The 21,227-nt window shown below is 36.9% G+C and overlaps 1 protein-coding gene across 1 annotated transcript in view; it reads right to left on the bottom strand.

The window, feature by feature from the left end:
• Positions 1–7,428: 7,428 nt before the first annotated feature.
• Positions 7,429–21,227, bottom strand: part of ktub (Tub domain-containing protein ktub) — a 599,936-nt gene continuing 586,137 nt past the window's right edge. The window contains exons 9-12 of the mRNA XM_071661614.1: positions 19,868–20,104; positions 16,738–16,855; positions 16,142–16,294; positions 7,429–14,269 (exon numbers count right to left, since the gene is read on the bottom strand). Of these exons, the coding sequence (XP_071517715.1) occupies positions 14,136–14,269; positions 16,142–16,294; positions 16,738–16,855; positions 19,868–20,104 (642 nt within the window). The 3' untranslated portion in view covers positions 7,429–14,135. The remainder of the gene's footprint in view (positions 14,270–16,141; positions 16,295–16,737; positions 16,856–19,867; positions 20,105–21,227) is intronic.

Below are 21,227 nucleotides of genomic sequence, written 5' to 3'. Positions count from 1 at the left end.
TGTATGTGAGAAATACTTAGAAAAACAAATGGATTTGTATGTAGCATTTATGGATCTGGAGAAGGCATATGATAGAGTTGATAGAGATGCTCTGTGGAAGGTATTAAGAATATATGGTGTGGGAGGCAAGTTGTTAGAAGCAGTGAAAAGTTTTTATCGAGGATGTAAGGCATGTGTACGTGTAGGAAGAGAGGAAAGTGATTTGTTCTCAGTGAATGTAGGTTTGCGGCAGGGGTGTGTGATGTCTCCATGGTTGTTTAATTTGTTTATGGATGGGGTTGTTAGGGAGGTGAATGCAAGAGTGGTACTGGAAGAGGGCTTACATCCCACAACCTCACCACTTGGGACAGGAATTCCACCAGCAAGTTAAAGCAAACTACCAGCAGCATCCATATCATTGCATGGCTGCCTTCAACCCATCTCAACAGTCAGGATGGTCAGTGCTAGCCAGTGGTGCCACCATGGCAGTCTCTTTTATATGTGGTCATTAAAGTTGTCAGGTCATCAGAATTAACAACACCATTGTGGTATTGCTGCCAACCAAAACTTTTCCCTTACCTTGGAAGCATGCATTGTTACATCCCATCCCTAAGAAGAGTAAACATTCTGACCCCTCTAACTACCATCCCTTTGCTGTGACATCTCTTATTTCCAGAATCTTTTTCAGTATTCTGTTTAATCACCAGTATGGCTTCTGTAAGGAGAGATCCACTGGTGATGTTTTTTCCTATCTTAATAATGTCTGGTCATCATCCCTGAAAGATTCTGGGGAGTCGTGTAGTTGCCCTTGACATATCCAAAGCTTTTGACAGGATGTGGCATTGGGGTCTCATGTCAAAGCTCCCATCTTTTGGCTTCCCTTCCTCACTTTGCTCCTTCATGTCTAGCTTCCTCACTGACCGATCTATCTCTGTGGCTATTGATGGATCAGCCTCCTCACTTTCTCCATCATCAGTGGTGTTCCTCAAGGTTCATTCATGCCCCCAACAATTTTATCCTTTTTTCAACAATTTCCTGTCTTCCACAAATAATCAAATGCACTCATAGGTTGATGACTCAACAGTGCATTCTTCCACATCCTTCATGTCTGCTCCTTCTTCTCTCTTGATCTGCATCTCATCTTGACACAGCTTCCTCAGTAAGCTGAAACCTGCACAGGATTTCACAGAGGAAGCTATCTCAGTGGGATAGACAAACTCTAGTTAAGTTTAATGCCTCCAGGACCCAGTTTCTACCCATCTCTCTATCTAAAACTCTTCACATCTCGTCTCTCTTTTGATGGTTTTGTAATTCCACTTCTCCTCTCGACTCATTGAAACCCCACATTATGAGAATAGTTAAGTCTGCCTCTAAGAAACTGGGTGTCCTGTTTATATGTTGAAACATATTTTCTTCAGAACAGTTGCTCCGTTTATTAAAGGAATTGATTCGTCCTTGTGTGGAGTACTGCTCTCACATCTGGGGTGGTTCTAGCTCTGCATCCTTACTTGACAGAGTTGAGAGTTGATTCAAAAGTGGTCTGACTTATAAACAGTCCCAGGCTACCTTCCAAACTTGACCCTCTTGCCCTATACTGTAATGTTTGTTCAGTTTCCTTCTTGCTATAGGTATTACTTTAGTTTTTGCTGCGAAGAGCTGGCTGCTTTTGTGCCCCTACCACCACCTAGATTACACAATACTCAGCAAGCTGCTGCATCACATTACTGTGTGACTGTTAGCAGCTCAAGGGTTGGTTGTTTTGAGAACTATTTCTTTCCCTACCTTGAAGCTTTGGTACTCTCTCCCTTATCATGTCTTTCCCAAGCACATTTTAAGAAAGGTTTTTCACTTTCTTTTTCCCTTTCATAATTCTCTCCATATTTCAATCAAGGCTCAGCCTTCATGTGAACTTTTGTGCATCACTGGAGCCTTCAACATGTAGAAAAAAAATCACCTAGAGCTCGAGCAGAGTGAATCTGCTGTTGGACTGTATACAACAGGGGCAGATCAGGGAAAGTAAAGCTTTAAGCAAACCCCTCCCCCTTTTCCCATTAAACAATGCACTACTCAACACAGGGTGTGATTGACAAATTGATACCAACTTTATACTCAGTCAGTGAAACAAATTCTTTTTGAATGGATATTTGAAAGCTTGTGTTATCATTAACCCATTTTAATACTGTTAACACTCAAATTCTTATGCCCAACAGCATTTAAAATCACATTCACGGAAAAGAGATGGGGGACCAAGGAGGTGGTGGTGCCACCTGTGATCACAGAATGATAGATGCAGGTAATCTGGTCTCCAGCCACAACCCCTGAAATGACTTCACCTAACTTGTGACCTCTTTTGACTGCTCAAAGGGTTGATCAGGAAGTGGTAGGTTCCTGAGGTTACATGGTGTCTGAAAGAAGTAAGTGCAAGTAATATCCGATGAAGGAGATGCTCAAAAGTGAAGCCTACCTGCAAGCTATTTCAAAAACAGCTTCCTGATTAGACTAGCAATCATCACCAGCTGCTTCTATCACTTATATGATTGCAACATTGGAGCTGCATGACCTTGCAAACCACCTGAAGTCACTTCCAAACTTGATGAACCACTCTGCAGAGGATGGCAGTGAGCTCCAAATACTGCAGTACATCTTCTCCAAGTACTTTACCCAGAGTTTATGACTGTTTATTCTGTCATGAAGTCAATGAGCCGTGGTTATCCCTTCAACTCTTCACTATTGTGGTTGTCAATGGGGAGAGTGAAAATTCATTTTCCTCAGTGTTATGACATATTCACTATCAAAAGTTACTGATAAACAGCATACTGTCTTTGTTAAGTTATTAGTCATGAGAGTCATATCGCTAATATGCATCAGTAAAATCGAACATATTTACATGGTAAAATCACACACAAGCACAGTAATATCGTAAGTATGGTAACAGAAGCCGTGGACAAAGCATATTAAAATCAGGGTAGAATCTTACACAGTTCCTATAAAATAGTCAAAGGTTACTTTGATCAAAAACAGTTGAATAGCCCATGGTCTATTTCACCAAGAATCCTGGCCGAATAATCCCTGCTTATTTACACTACACAGTAGTAATGTGGTTATATTCTTATACAGCAATGCTTTTAGTATTATGCAGTTATTATGAAAATATGAAAATGCAGTGCATCCATGCACAAAATCAGAAAGTTCACATGTAACAGAAAAGGTATGTGATAAGTACTGTGATGAACTACAAATCAAACTTCTTTCAATGAGCCCAAATACAGCAGAGGTAGCTGAATGCTAACAGTGACTACCACTTTTGCAATAAGTTAGATAGTTAAGTTTTCTTTTGATTCTTAACACACAATCATACAAATCTTTTGAGTAAGAGTAACATGGATTTCAATTCTGAATTGGTGAGTTATATACTAAATATAGGGATATCAAAATAGGCACTCAAAATAAAATAATTATTACTACAAATTTTTGGAATTTCATCATGTAAGGAGATTGCTGAGATACCCATTCAAATTACTAAACATAAAATTCCTGTAGATAGTAGTGTGTAATTTTCATAACTACCTATGCTACAAACTATAAATTATGAAAACTGTAACAATTTCACAGATCAGTTTCTATACACGTGGTGTTTTGATCATTTACAAATTTTTCTAAGTTTTGTAGCTCTTATCCTTATGTCATTCTTCCTCATACAATCTTTCAAAATATATTTAGTCATGGTTGCTTGAAATATTGGTCTTTTGATTATTACAGTTTATTTCATGCATAAAATACACTGTGGTAAGGCAAATGTTCATTGAGTTACTTTGCAAAATGATTAAGCCTTATTTGCTTTAATTCAACTTTTTTAGCATTTTTGAGGTACAATGCTCAGTGAATTATTTACCCGAATAATGCTCATATTCTAAAATAAACTGACATATGATACAGAAAAGATACAAGAGTATATATCTATGAGGTAGCTACCAGGCGAGTCTGACCATCTCAGACCTTCTGAATAACTTTATTGTAATGATTTCCAATACTTAAACCAATAATTCTTTGTTTTTGTAAATGACTTATGAAAATGTTTTCTTGAGTAATTTATAATGATATAAGCAACCAGAGAATCAGAAAAACTTAGAGGAAAGGCAGTGGTAAATACTGCAAAGAACAAATAACTTTACATTTGTTACCATTTGAAAGTTCCTGACTTGAAAAAATCACATAAAAGTAATGAGTGCATATGGGTGTGCAAATGACTTCCATGACTTATTTTCAAGATCTTCAGAGTTTTATAAAAAATTTTCTTGGAGAAAACATTAAAAAATCATATTGAAATAATGGATATGAGTACAAAGTACATAAATGCAAAAGTATTTTGATTACTGTACTTTACAGTTCCCAAGGACCATTTCTCTAGGGGTCACTGCAGCTTCAAGGCTACACTACAGTTTGTAGCAAGGGAAAAATAGACTCCTTTGGAGTGACTTCTTCAGCAATATTGTACTCTTACGATACAACCCTGCCGAAGGTCACTTTTCACTTGCAGCATAACCACAAATAAGTGGAGTGCAGTAACATACATGATTTCATTAGATAAAGAATCTTCAAAAAATTTTGTGGATGAATCTTATTATTCATATAAAATATACTATAACAAGTCCATTATAGCAGGTAACTACAATGGACTTCATGAATATTAAGAAGTGAGAGTAGTAAGAGGAGAAAGAAATAATTCACTTAAAACGTTCTACTATACTGATATTATAGATAGTTGATTACTTTGGTTCATGAAGGTAAGCAAGATTCATATATGATATACAGTAACTATAACTATAATATTATGGAAAACTTTAAATCTTTGTTGACCTCGCAAAGATTTTAAACTATAAAGCAGCTACTTGCTGGTGCGAGTTAATGTTCTGAAGAATCACTCACGACAATTTCATAAAGAAACATGAATTCAAACACAATGTACGTATCACATTGTTTGTGCTGGTCCTAGTCACATGCAAGTACTAACCTTGAGTTGTACTCTAATGTGTTACAATTACAGTGTTTAGAAAATTATTCATGTTTTCCATTATTACTGTTCATTATGGTATCTGTGGATTCATATGATACATATGTATGAAATACTATTGACCCCAGTAATTACTCTCAATACTATATGTTTTAGTGAATACCATAATCAGAAGCACATCTACTAATTAGACCAACCAGCCCACAGAAGGGAAGTGTTCATTAATGCAGAAGATGACAAGTATTCTTGCATGATCTGATCTTGACAGTATGCTTAGTCTACCAACAGCTTTTATGCACTTACAGTAATGTGTCAACTTATAAAATATCTCTCAACATATAAATGCTTATCTACTAAGCTTAGTCCACATTCATCACATCATTTCAGCCATCTACAACACTGCTGAACACCACTGGTCTAAAGACTGAATATCACATACTAACAATCAAAACACCATACACCTACTTCTGCTAAAACTTGTGTTTTCTGCAACTCTGTCATGCTTTCAAGACTCATTTATTTCATTTTTCCCAGATTCAAATTTTTATCCTCATTTTCTTCAATCTATAGTGAAAAAACATATCTGTACTGATTGGCTCCCTAGTACTAGTATTGCTAATTACATTAAAATAAAGAGATAAATAATTTATCACATCCAGAATTCTTTGCCGTAAAATATATTTTTCTTATGGTCAGTGCAGCGAGATTAAGAAAACAATAGCAGTGACATTCAAGCATACTGGACAGACCTATAAGTGTTTTTTAAACTTGAATTTGAATACTTTTCAACAAGAATACTGTATATATCATACTCTGGATATATTTTTTCAGTCTACCTTTACAACCACAGGCCCTTTTTATGGGGCTTTTGCAGCTTCAAGTCCATGTTCCAATAAGGAGCAGTTAAGTGATGAACTCCTTTGGGGTGAGAAGTTCCCAGAAGAGATTTTACTCTTATTTCTTTGTCCATTGATGATGGATGATACAGCCTTGCCAAAGGTGATTTTTCACTTACAGTGTAACTACATGCAGGTGGAGTCTGGTAACGTACACAGATATTCTTTCTTTCTTTCAGACTATTCGCCATTTCCCGCATTAGCGAGGTAGCATTAAGAACAGAGGACTGGGCCTTTGAGGGAATATCCTCACCTGGCACCCTTCTCTGTTCCCTCTTTTGGAAAATAAAAAAAAACGAGAGGGGAAGATTTCCAACCCCCCGCTCCCTCCCCTTTTAGTTGCCTTCTACGACACACAGGGAATACATGGGAAGTATTCTTTCTCCCCTATCCCCAGGGATAAATGTTTTTTATATATTTTTTTTGTCGCTGTTTCCCACGTTTGCGAGGTAGCGCAAGGAAACAGACGAAAGAAATGGCCCAACCCACCCCCATAGACATGTATATACATATGTCCACACACGCAAATATACATACCTACACAGCTTTCCATGGTTTACCCCAGTCGCTTCACATGCCCTGATTCAATCCACTGACAGCACGTCAACCCCGGTATACCACATCGATCCAATTCACTCTATTCCTTGCCCGCCTTTCACTCTCCTGCATGTTCAGGCCCCTATCACACAAAATCTTTTTCACTCCATCTTTCCACTTCCAATTTGGTCTCCCACTTCTCCTCGTTCCCTCCACCTCCGACACATATATCCTCTTGGTCAATCTTTCCTCACTCATTCTCTCCATGTGCCCAAACCATTTCAAAACACCCTTTTCTGCTCTCTCAACCACGCTCTTTTTATTTCCACACATCTCTCTTACCCTTACGTTACTTACTCGATCAAACCACCTCACACCACACATTGTCCTCAAACATCTCATTTCCAGCACATCCATCCTTCTGCGCACAACTCTATCCATAGCCCACGCCTCGCAACCATACAACATTGTGTGAACCACTATTCCTTCAAACATACCCATTTTTGCTTTCCGAGATAATGTTCTCGACTTCCACACATTCTTCAAGGCTCCCAGGATTTTCGCCCCCTCCCCACCCTACGATCCACTTCCGCTTCCATGGTTCCATCCTCTGCCAGATCCACTCCCAGATATCTAAAACACTTTACTTCCTCCAGTTTTTCTCCATTCAAACTTACCTCCCAATTGACTTGACCCTCAGCCCTACTGTACCTAATAACCTTGCTCTTATTCACATTTACTCTTAACTTTCTTCTTTCACACACTTTACCAAACTCAGTCACCAGTTTCTGCAGTTTCTCACATGAATCAGCCACCAGCGCTGTATCATCAGTGAACAACAACTGACTCACTTCCCAAGCTCTCTCATCCACAACAGACTTCATACTTGCCCCTCTTTCCAAAACTCTTGCATTCACCTCCCTAACAACCCCATCCATAAACAAATTAACCATGGAGACATCACACACCCCTGCCGCAAACCTACATTCACTGAGAACCAATCACTTTCCTCTCTTCCTACACGTACACATGCCTTACATCCTCGATAAAAACTTTTCACTGCTTCTAACAACTTGCCTCCCACACCATATATTCTTACTACCTTCCACAGAGCTTCTCTATCAACTCTATCATATGCCTTCTCCAGATTCATAAATGCTACATACAAATCCATTTGCTTTTCCAAGTATTTCTCACATACATTCTTCAAAGCAAACACCTGATCCACACATCCTCTACCACTTCTGAAACCACACTGCTCTTCCCCAATCTGATGCTCTGTACATGCCTTCACCCTCTCAATCAATACCCTCTCATATAATTTACCAGGAATACTCAACAAACTTATACCTCTGTAATCTGAGCACTCACTCTTATCCCCTTTGCCTTTGTACATGAAGACATAATCATTTGGTAGATAAGGCAATGAAAGCCAAAACTTGCTAATCTGGCATAATTCCAGAGGCCTGCTATCAGATTAGTAAACAAACATTTTGGATTAATGAGCAATAACCCAAATTAGCTAAGATAACTGAGCTGGATTTAATATAAATTCCTAAAACACAGTGCCTGAATAATGATGATAGAATCTGCCCTGCAAGTAGTTATGCTGTGAGTGTGAAATCACATTCAGCAAGTCTGTGTCATTGTCAATGGATTTTCTCACTCCATAGAATTTAGCCATGTCCGTTTCTCCTTAAAATGCAGCCTTGAAGCTGAAGAAACCCCATTAAAGGGATCCTGGGACTGCATGATCATAATATAAATCTTGCATTGAAAAAATATTAGAAATTACATCTAAAGTCATAAAAGCAGGTACAAAATACCCATGGAAGATATATACAATTAATCTGATTGAAATATCAAGAAAGCCCCTCAAAAAAGTTTATGAAAATGAACACACAACAGAAGAGCTTGAAGTTTATCAAGCAGAGTTTAACTTGCTGAGAAAACTACAAACACTACCAAGTTATATGAAAAGATCTTTTTGATGTGTTATAAATCATAAGTGATGTGCATGAACACCATTAATCAAACAAACTGAATATTTTAGTTAGCTGAATGAAAAAATCATCAGAAATCAAATAACAAACTTAACACAATAAATAAAATGTTTTTGTTGTTAGTTTATTTGTTCCTATCACTGCCAAATCTATCTTTTTACTCATACTGTGGTAATTTCAATTTCAGCATTATTCTTATTACATTATACTGAAAGAAAGAAAAAGGGAGAGAGAGAGGTAAAGATACATGGAGGGGGGGGGGTGGATGGAAAGAAAGATGGGCGAGAAGTAGAAAAGACTAAATAAAAGAAGAAAAGACTGAAAAAAATATTTGCTTTCTGTTGATGTTAAAATTCTATGTTTATCATTAACACAATTATATTTTTTAATTTTACAGGAAAGTAATAAAACTGTTAAAACTACTTGGTGATATACATGCATTCATTTAAGCAGTATACCTCAATTTTTTTCCTCCTTTCTCTCTCTTTTCCTTTTATCAGATAAACAGACAGAAAACAAGAAACAAAAACAATGTGTACATACAACGTTAAGACATGGTAAAGAATGTATAAAACGTCAATAAACAAAGCAACAAGTGTAAAACTTTCCCTTTAACACACAAAATATAATCAAATAGTAAAACTCCCTCACACAAACCCACAAACAAGCTATTTATGTCTTGCATTAATGCCAAAAGTAAAATGTGCTTCTCAGATTGGTTGCCACACCTAAGGATGCACAAATAACTCATAGAGAAGGGCAACACAGACGGTACTAAATTAAGAGAGCTAAGCTACAAGGAAGAGCTGGATGCTTTAAATTTACCCACCTTGATAGGAAAAAAAGACTGCAGAAAAACCAGTTCACAACCTTTAAGTTTTTGAAAAAGATCAACTAAGTAGACAGAGCTTTGATAGATGTAGTGATAGAGCAATCAGAAGACATAAAATGATATTAAGACGCTTGTAAATAAGGGAGCAGGGGGGTGGAAAATCCTCCCCGCCCATTTTACTTTTTCCAAAAGGAACAGAGAAGGGGGCCAAATGAGGATATTCCCTCTAAGGCTCAGTCCTCTGTTCTTAGCGCTACATCACAAATGCAGGAAATGGCAAATATGTATGAAAAAAACTTGTAAATAAGGATGTACAGAAATAGTTTTGTAGTATAAGAATAATGGATGAATGGAATAGACTGATATTAGATATGGTTAATGCAGAAAGCATACATAAATTCAAGAGGTTGTATGATAGCAGAGAACGTTCAAGACTGACATTAGACATGGTTAATGCAGAAGGCATACATAAATTCAAGAGGTATGATAGCAGAGAACATTCATGAGATTTGTAGAAGTTCTTTAAGAGATGTAGAGACAGAACAATTTGAGAACATAACATGAAATTATGCAAGAAACCTAAGATGCAAAGAAGTACATTTATAGTATAAGAGTGGTGGATGAATGAAAATAAATGAACAAAGATATGGTAAAAGCTGACAGCATACACAAATTCAAAAAGCTGTATAATAACAGAGAATGTTTAAGATGGGGCCCCACAAGAACTGAGTTTAAGAGAAAGATTAGAGGCCTTTGAGAAAAGAGAAAATAGGGTGACCTGATCAGAACCTTTTAAGTTTTTAAGCCAGCTTATTGCTGAAGACAGTTAACAGCTCTTTGAAAGCTTACAACGTTAGAGCAACCAGAGAACATAATATGAAATTAGGCATAAACTTATTAGAAAGATGTGGAAAAGTACTTCTATGATAAAAGCCTAGTGGATGAATGAAATTAACTGAATTATGAGGTTGTATGGGCAATTTATAACAGTTTAAAAAGTTGTATGATGGAAGAGAAAGTTCAGAATATGATTGTGATATTATCTCCCACGTACACACAAAAGCATGTCTTGGAAGAGAAAAGAAAGAGAGTGACCTGATCACAGCCTTTATGTTCCTTAACAAACTAATGATGTGGATAAGGAGCAGCTCTTCTTCAGGTGTAGGGAAAGAGTAACCAGAGAATGTAACATGAAATTAATGAAGAAACTTGTTAAAATGGATGGAAAAAAAATTAGTGGGGGCACGACTAATGCAGACAGCATACACAAATTTAATGTTCAAGAGATTGGGCCTCACAAGAATAAAACTCCCTCCCTGTACGGTAAACACATGTAATTACACACACACACACACACACACACACACACACATTGAACAAGCAGGTAATTACACATATATATGCCACCAGGGAAGAAAGAATAGTAAGGGGTGACTAAATGGCAGCCCTCAAGTTTCTAAATGAGTTTGATGTCAACAATTAGTGATGAAACCATATCTGTTAAAAGTACAAAGTATACATAAGTTTAAAATATCATAAAAGTAAAAAAATAAGTCCAAGAGATATGGTGCTATGAGTGAAGAACTCCCTCCCCATACTTTACAATCAAGTAATTATAGATTAAGTAAAAACACACACCTGTTACACCCACCATGAGTGATTGGAGGATGTAATTTACCTCAGGCATTCAAGAGAATTACTGTGCCTGAGGCCCTAGATATACCCTAGTGGGTAGTCATTTTCAGTCAGCAGCTGTTCAGGGGTGAAGCATTAAGTCAGGCAACCACATCCAGATTGGAAAAGAATGCATGGGTCGGGATATTTTGTAACAGGCATCCTAGAGTAAATTATTAAGTTAAGGCATGGGAATGGATGTTTGGCATGTCAATGAAAATTGTGCTCTCGTATGGTAGGCACGGGCAAGTAAAACCCTTGCCTTTGAATGGAATGAGATAACTATTGTTTCTGGGAAAAAATGTCATGGTAGTTATATAGTTTGAGTATAGAATAAGCTGCTAAAAAAGTGTTTTTGTGTTCATGTTTATGATTTCCAAAATGCTTTATTTTTACTCTACCAATCATGAATGGCAAGAGGACAAGGGATGCAAAGATGCAGAAATTGAAGCCATTTTGGCAGCATCTGAGAGTGGAAGTGAGATTGAAGGAGTCAATAATCCTGCTTATGATACCTGTGAGGTACATTTGAGTGATGATTAGGAGGAAACATCAGACCCAATTCCATTAACAAGCTCAGGTACACAGTTCCTGTTCTCAAATAGTGCAAGACTGCCTCTAATAGCTTTCTTCCCACACTATACATTCATAGCACCTTCCTCATAGCATCTCTACCAGCCCTATAATATCCTTTCTCCAGTTCCATGAATGTTACAAACAAAGCCTGTTTTTTAGTACTTCTCACTCACAATCTTCAAGGCAAATATTCGATCTCCACATCCTCTACCACTCCTAAGACTACCTTGTTCCTTCCCAACGCACACACACCTTACCTTTACATTCCTACCATAGGACACCCTTCTGTGGAGCTCCTTTGGCACTCAGGATACCAGTCATGTCTGCTGAGCAGGATCACAGACCCAGAGGTATGATGATAAGTGAATATCTTTATGAGGTGAGCCCTGGATAAATAAGGAGTGTATGGAAGGTCTTGTTACATATTGAATCAGTGTTCGTAATGCAGCAGAAATGGGTGGTATACAGAATGCAAACAAGAAGAGTAATTTGTATGTGCCTGGGGATTGTAGCTCTCCATCAAGCAGAATTCTATGGAACCAAACCTGTTTTCCCCTAAGCTACAATAATATAATTTGAAATGTGTTCCCACAGAAGAAAATAGTCAGCCCCAAGACATCATAAAACTTGTTTAAGAATGCAGCAAACCATTCTCATAACACATGTTTAATACAGATTTGATCTGTTCTATTGAAATGATATCAGCAATAGAGAAAAAATGTATACAAATAAAAGAGTAACAATAATATTCTGCACAAGTACATCAAAGTATTACATGAGGGAATCATAATTCAAAGTATTCAAAAGAAATTAATCTATATAAAGTAAAAACAACAACTAAAGTTTATATACTGTTTCAGTCAGTACAGCCATAAAATGTGAGCATCAACCAGAGGAAAAGTTAATTTGTCAGATATATCTAGTGCAGAATCTTGGACTGCTAAATCGTGATTACTTTGTAGATACTATGATCACAATATAATCTTGAATAATTCCTCTTTAAAGATACAAACTGTTAATGGAATGATCAGAAGTACATACATATTCTGCAAAAGTCAACACTGGTCTTTTGAACAGAAAAGATTATTAGTGTGAGTGTTTATCCATACAGTATTGTTATCATCATTATCAAAAAGCCAAAAGTTAACTCATAATTACTTAACAATGGCTATAAAGGCAGACCATCAATAAGCTGCCTACTGTTTCAGATGAAATGCATATTCAAGAGAAACTTTAAGAATATTCAAACATTCACAGATCAAAATGTGTTTACTAACACTAGGTATAGTGCATTTTCCACTTGCACTGATTTGTACAAAACATATATTACCTGTTAAACTTCTGAAGAGGTTTTACCTGTATCTCTTTGGACATCCCTGATATTGCTCTGATAAAAAATTACACTTACCAAAGAAAAAGTAGTTGAAGAAAAAATCACTGAGGATTTGTTGAAAACTATTTCATGAACCTTTACTTTTGTTTTCCTTTTTTCTTTTTAATTCCTGAGATAGTGCAGAAAACTATATATTTGCTTAAGAGATGGAGAGAGAGAGAGAGAGAGAGAGAGAGAGAGAGAGAGAGAGAGAGAGAGAGAGAGAGAGAGAGAGAGAGAGAGAGAGAGAGAAATAGTCACAATGCATTCATTCACAACCCAACGATTTTTCACTTGTCACCCTGTAATACGCTATCATCTCATTAGGAACCTATATAAACTAAATATGCTGCACTAACATTCAATTGCTTATTAAATACGTTCTGATGATGGAAAAAATAAATTTTTTTTATGAAAGATATGAGATTCTACTACCCTATCATAGATCTAAATGTATCTAGGTAGCTGGATGCACACACTGTACTGCTGTTGGTTCCAAAAGAACTGTAATTAGGCAAGAAAGTAGGAGTCATATCTCTAGATTTAGATAACTCACTTTAGCAAAAATTTTCTGAAACCTTTGCATAACATAAAAAATTAATCTATGATTAGATCAATTGCCAAATATGATTTGAACAAACAACAGTGTACCATAAAGCACTAAAACAAATGATAATTAGAGTCAGGTAACAAATTATGTTATGAACATCCAAAATTCGTGTGGATAAATAATTTACAATATCATAAATACTTACAATACAAAAACAGAATTAATGAGCACTTGTGAATTATGAAAGCCCAAGTCCCATGTTATCATGTTAGGCTCAGAACTGATAATAAAAACGATGCGTTACACATACTGAAAACTTTTCACATGTATCAAATGTTATTGGATACTTTTCTCATGTCAAGCCACCTAACTTAAACTAGTAATAAAACTTTTTCATGTATAAATGGATAATTTCCCCTGAAAAACCAGTATTTCTTTCATATATAATCTGTAAGATTGGGTAAAAATAGCACACAGCTCTTCAGCGCAAAGTACAAGCATCACATTTCACCTTAGCTTACAATGAGAATGAAAGAACAAGGCATTAGGCAACACAGCACTGACCATACTGACTTGTTCCTTGAAGTCTTAACTACACATACTTCAGTGCTCTTAACCCAACTGTATCATAAAAAGGATAGCAACCAGTACAATTCCTTGTATCATCCAAATATCAGAAGGAGATATCTATAAGTACTAAATGTATTATTCACAAGCTAATTTAGAGTCAAATGAAGAAAGAGCAATGCCAAAGGCCTGAAGAGCACACATTGGATATCGGTAGTCCATGGTAAATACATCTTCTGCTACTCGACCAAACTGCATTATGATGTAATCCACTGTAAAAAAAAAAAGATAAACATCAGTGATTATGACTTGGTATACTAGGATGACATGCCTGACTATAATGATTACCCCAAAGATTGCCTCTCAACTCACATGGTAACATGAGATCAGCTCGAGGCATTCAGAATTTACACTGTGTGATTATGTTGTTGAACGGGAAGTAAAGAATTGTTAAATCAAGATTCAAGGAAGTTAGTGCAGGAGAAAGAGACAGTTTGGAAGAGAACAGTGAAATTGAGATAAAAGACTGAAGAATGCAGTGATAAACAGAACAGTTGAAATATGGTGCATATAAGTACATAGAAAGAAATTTAAGATTTTGGAAGAATCTAGAGGATAATAACATGCTACTTTCAAAGGAGGTAAATGGACTATGAAGAAGGATTCATGCAGGCAGTGAACCTACTAGACTGCTTGTGGCAAGACACTGGTGTGTATGAAATCAGTATTTTAAAGACTGACTGGGTATGATGTCAACAAAGATATGGCTACTGGTATAATAGTTTTAGAGGTACAGTGAGAATCAAACATGTATTGGGACAAGAAAATAACATAAAGGAGGAGGTAAGCAAAGTAATAATGCTCTTAACCTCCAAACAGAAGCTGCTATCAACTGGTGATCTCCAAAGAAACATTGGTCAATTGAAGCTCAAACTTTTCCTGGCTCTGTTTAAACATCCATCTGACAGAAAAAAAATCTGTTATCCTCAAAACCCTTAGAACCACCATTATACATGAATGGCCATACACAGTGACCCCACAGAAAATACATAGGTTGTTGGATAATTACACTGTAAGGAGAATATATATGACTGTTGGATTATTACACGGTAAGGAGAATATTTATGGTATCCATCAACTGGTGCAGAAAATGAAGAGGAATATCAGTAGAAAGGAGAAGAAATAAGTGACTATTTTCTTATAGAGTGATATCAGAAGAAATAAGTGACTTTTTTCTCATAGAGTGATATTGCTGATAGATTACAGAAGAAACTTGAGCTTTTGGAAGAAATTACTTCACAATTGCAACTAATTTTATCTTTGTAATCATGGAAAATGAAGGACTTTGGTACAGATGATAGATAAAGACCTACAGTACTTCCTAAGAAACATCACCTCAATGCCAGCCACCCAATCTCATCACACTTATTTCAAACTTGATTGCCATTTCCTGCCTTAGCGAGGTAGTGCCATGAAACAGATGAAGAAAGACACATCCACATTTATATCCATATGGTTTGGACATATGGTTTTGACATATGGAGAGAATGAGTGAGGAAATATTGACAAAGAGGATATATGTGTCAGAGTTGGAGGGAACAAGGAGAAGCGGGAGACTAAATTGGAGGTGGAAGGATGGCATGAAAAAGATTTTGAGCCACTGAGGCCTGAACATACCGGAGGGTGAAAGGCGTACAAGGAATAGAGTGAATTGGAATGATGTGGTATACCAGGGTCAACGTGCTGCCAATGGATTGAACCAGGGCATGAGAAGCGTCTGGGGTAAATCATGGAAAGGTCTGTGGGACCTGGATGTGGAAAGGGAGCTGTGATTTTGGTGCATTCCCTTCACCTTGACACATGTATCCTCTTTGTTAACCTTTCCTCACTCATTCTCTCCATATGTACAAACCATTTCCACACACCCTCTTCTACTCTCTCAACCACACTCATTTTATTACCACACATCTCTCTTACCCTTTCATTACTTACTCCATCAAACCAACTCCTGCGGTTAACTATATTCATAAAATCAACAGAATACCATAGCATTCTATCATTGTAATACTTACAAAAAAAAATTATTTCTATCAAATGTTGGACAAAATTTATTATTAGAATATATGTGATATATGAGAACTAACCATCACTTTCGTGGACAATTTGAAAATTTTTTACAGAGGCCTGAGTTACACGGCCATGGAAGTTTAGGACGTAACTTTGTGTATCGTCATTCCATACAGGTGTTTTGTTACACAGCTCAATCAACTGGTCCATGTTCTTAGTCTTCCATCGCTCTGAAAGAAATGCAGTAGGTGTACTTCTTGAAAGTAATCATTTATGGAGTTCTGCTCCTTGAGCAGCATTGTCAGGTATTTATCCTTGTACACTTCCCCATGGCTTTATTGATATTTCATTATTCTTACATCTCAAATCTTTAATCTCTAAAATTTACCTTTATGATCATGTAATGTTCAGGTCAGTCATTAGAAAAAGATACTGTCTACAATCACCTGTTTCCTTAAATCCACTGTTAGCAAGCCAGAAACTATCATCTCATCCTTAACAATCATTAAAGGACATCATATTTGTTTTACCATCAAGGTTTAATGATAAAGATTTAAGTTCTTGATTAAATAATCTTGCTCTTTCTGTTTCATACTCATCTTTATCTCCACTCATTGGGCAGTAATACTTTTGACTAGATGCAAGAAAAATACAAATGCGACCCTTAACTTACCTATGAGACTATCATGTTCTACACTTGCACGAAATTCTACTCTTTGGTGTTCTGCAGTCATCCCTGGGAGTATCACAGTCATCTTCCTTGGACCTTTGAACCCTAAAACGTTGGTTTCCTGCAATATATGAAAATATTCAATTTCTTGCATGTGTACGGGGACACACTGCTGTTTAGAAAAACATAAAAATATGGCAGGCATTTATCAGGGATTACTATGCTTTACTACCCTACATTACATGCTGAAAAGATGTAATAGAAATTTTGCTTTGTCGCTGTCTCCCGCGTTAGCGAGGTAGCGCAAGGAAACAGACAAAAGAATGAATGGCCCAACCCACCCACATACACATGTATATACATACACGTCCACACACGCAAATATACATACCTATACATCTCAATGTATACACACACAGACATATACATATATACACATGTACATAATTCATACTGTCTGCCTTTATTCATTCCCATCGCCATCCCGCCACACATGAAATAACATCCCCCTCTCCCCCACATGTGCGCGAGGTAGCGCTAGGAAAAGACAACAAAGGCCACATTCGTTCACACTCAGTCTCTAGCTGTCATGTATAATGCATTGAAACCACAGTTCCTTTTCCATATCCAAGCCCCACAGAACTTTCCTTGGTTTACCCCAGACGCTTCACATGCCATGGTTCAATCCATTGACAGCACGTCGACCCCAGTATACCACATCGTTCCAATTCACTCTATTCCTTGTACGCCTTTCACCCTCCTGCATGTTCAGGCCCTGATCACACAAAATCTTTTTCACTCTATCTTTCCACCTCCAATTTGGTCTCCCGCTTCTCCTTGTTCCCTCCACCTCTGACACATATATCCCCTTGGTCAATCTTTCCTCACTCATTCTTTCCATGTGACCAAACCATTTCAAAACACCCTCTTCTGCTCTCTCAACCACACTCTTTTTATTACCACACATCTCTCTTACCCTATTATTACTTACTTGATCAAACCACCTCACACCACATATTGTCCTCAAACATCTCATTTCCAGCACATCCACCCTCCTCCGCACAACTCTATCCATAGCCCATGCCTCACAACCATATAACATTGTTGGAACCACTATTCCTTCAAACATACCCATTTTTGCTTTCCGAGATAATGTTCTCGACTTCCACACATTCTTCAACACTCCGAGAACTTTCGCCCCCTCCCCCACCCTATGATTCACTTCCACTTCCATGGTTCCATCCACTGCAAAACCCACTCCCAGACATCTAAAACACTTCACTTCCTCCAGTTTTTCTCCATTCAAACTTACCTCCCAATTGACTTGTCCCTCAACCTTTACTGTACCTAATAACCTTGCTCTTATTCATATTTACTCTCAGCTTTCTTCTTTCACACACTTTACCAAACTCAGTCACCAGCTTCTGCTGGTGACTGAGTTTGGTAAAGTTTGGTAATAAATATATCATCAAGAAAATTATCCTGCAAATTTTGAATAAATGAAACACTGTAACTACTGTTAAAGTACTGCACTGCATTACCATATTGTTACTCAGCGGCAAGTTACAAAATTTTGGGAGTAGGATGCAAAGTTCAACCAACTCAGGTTCCATACTGCTTTGTGCTCTGTGTAGAATTTCATTGATAGTTATACTGTTTTTGCAAAATTTTCTGGATCAAAGTACTTTTCTGGTGGTATTTTGTGCCAAGCAAAATCATCAGTGTCAGAAACAAAGATCTGAGTCACGATTGAACTTTAGTGAGAAACAACTTTTAAAGAAATCTGAAACTGGTGGAAATTTGAGTATTCTGAAGCTGGTGAGTTGACTCTCACCCTCAAGGTGATTTTAAATACCTTAAAATATATGCTGTGAAATATTGCGATAACATGGGGAAGATTAGGGCACATATTCTGGAACAAAGTGATTCAGTTAGTAAGTAGGTTATAGTGACAATGTGAAATACTTTTACTGCTGTGTGAATTTGTCCAGCTTTCTTAGCATAGTGTGTACCTATCAATGATGTTCTTTTTGCATCTTGATTTACTATACACTGAGAGTGATATGGCACATCGTGCATGGCCCCGTTAGTGAAAAAATACACATGTGCACTGTTATTTAAAGCCATGTTTGTACCACTACTGGATTTATTTGTTTTATACTTTACAATTTTTCCTGAATGCCTTTACTTTTGTGTTTACTACATTATCCTTTTAAGCATATAAAATTACAGCAAATAGTGAGCCAGTACTTCAGTGGTTGTCCAAATGTACTCCTTTGACCTATGGGGCAGTCATTTCTTTCTGCCTCACTCACTTGTGGACAGCTGGCATTCTGTCCAAAACATACAGTCTCTCCTTGCCACACATAATGCTTGACAACACTTAATCCACACAGCTCATTATTCATAACTCTAGACTTTCCTGTGGTGGGTGCTAAGCACTCAACCTGCCTTTTGGCAAACTCATAGGAGCAATATATAAAAGCAGGTGGTAAGAACATCAGAAATGAGAATTAGGAAGAAACATTGGAATGAAGCAGTTGGTAAGAACATTAGAAGGGAGCATTATGTAGAAGTAGTAGGTTGGGTCATTCAGCAGGAACATTAGATAGACACTTTAAGTAGAAACAATTGGTAGCAACATTCAGAAGGAGCCTTTGAAAACAGTGAACTAGAATTACACCTCTCCTAGTGGCCTGTAAACAGGAGGGCATAAAGGCTAGGAACTGCCAATGAAGTTCACCAGTTATGGAGACCATTCTGCCATGGTCACACCCCTTGAGAGGGCTCCCAGAGGGAATAGGCATCAGAGATATTGATAGACAGATAGCTAGGAACTAGTAAACAGCACATCTATGTGGGTCACACATGCAGTGTACTGCATATTCTCTTCAATTAGGGAAACACTTCTAGAGTGGGTCACCCCATATTACTACAAATTATCAGAACTGTAGTTGTTTATAATCATATCTCCCTATGATATATCTAAAGTTACTCTGCATTTCCTCACTCAACAGAAAGTTGAATTATGAAGCTTAGATAATTACTTGAAAAGCTAACAAAAAGAGCAATACTAAAACACAGTATAGTATCACTAAAATTACCATGAAATCTAAGTGTAAGTTCTGCTTACATAAATTACAGCAGCCAGCTCCTGTCTTGAGCTGGGTTTTTCTGTGGTTGTGGTAGAAGAGAGAGCCTTCTTGCGACCCTCACCCCCATCAAATATCGTAAACTGTGTTCCTAATAAATTGGATCGCAGTTTACCACAAAAAGATTCTCCTCCCCGTGAAAGGTCTGTTGGATCCGCTGAGATTAAGTAGTTAGACGTGGTTGACTTCTTTCGTTTTCGTCCTGCCAGCAGGAAAACCTGTTAAAATAGTTGGTCTTAAGTTTGCTTGCATATGACTAACATCTAATGAGTATTTTCTTCATACATAACAGAAGATAAGTAGAACACAAAGTAGATTTCCATTTTTGTTTCTTTTTTTCAGTGTTTACAAGAAATATTTGTGATGTTGAACTTCAGAATATATACAGTGCATTACTTCTAAGAATATATGAATGTTCACATCTTGGATGATATAAGCACTTGCAATCAAAGGAATTTATGTATTCTAAGAACACATCATACCAAAGAATGGAGGTGACGGAGGTTCTGGGGTATTTGTAAGTAGGAGAGATGGCCAGACAGCATTATTGGATTATGTGTTAATTGATAGGCACATGAAAGAGAGACTTTTGGATGTTAATGTGCTGAGAGGTGCAACTGAAGGGATGTCTGATCATTATCTTGTGGAGGTGAAGGTGAAGATTGGTAGAGGTTTTCAGAAAAAAAGAGAGAATGATGGGGTGAAGAGAGTGGTAAGAGCAAGTGAGCTTCGGAAGGAGAACCTATTTTTTCAAAAAAATCAAGAAAAATCCAAGGCCTTGCATTTTATTTTGGTCAGATTTTAATGAAAATCTGTGTACAGATATTATTTCATATGGTATGTAAGTATTTGGAATCAAAAGACTGTAATTCATAATATTAACCGTTTAATTAGCACCTGGACTAATTATGGTAAAATTTAAATGCTAATTACTCGAGTAATTATACGAATTTTTAGATTTTGACCACAGATTCGTATTCAGCATACATAAAAGTATCTATGCTGAGAATTTCAAGAAAATCTATTTATTCAAAAAATCAAGAAAAATCCAAGGCCTTGCATTTTTTTGCTCAGATTTTCAACTTCCTCAGATTTTCATGAAAATCTGTGTATAGATGTTATTTTATATGGTATTTAAGTATTTGGAGTCAAAATACTGTAATTCATAATATTAACCGTTTAATTAGCACCTGGACTAATTATGGTAAAATCTAAATGCTAATTACTCGAGTAATTATACGAATTTTTTTATTTTAACAACAGATTCGTATTCAGCATTCATAAAAGTATCTATGCTGAGAATTCAAGGAAAATCTATTAAAAAAAAAAAAATCATGAAAA

This window comes from Panulirus ornatus, chromosome 1 (genome assembly GCF_036320965.1).
Source record: "Panulirus ornatus isolate Po-2019 chromosome 1, ASM3632096v1, whole genome shotgun sequence".
In the NCBI taxonomy this organism is placed as follows: domain Eukaryota; kingdom Metazoa; phylum Arthropoda; class Malacostraca; order Decapoda; family Palinuridae; genus Panulirus; species Panulirus ornatus.
This window is presented reverse-complemented; position numbering and strand designations above follow the sequence as displayed.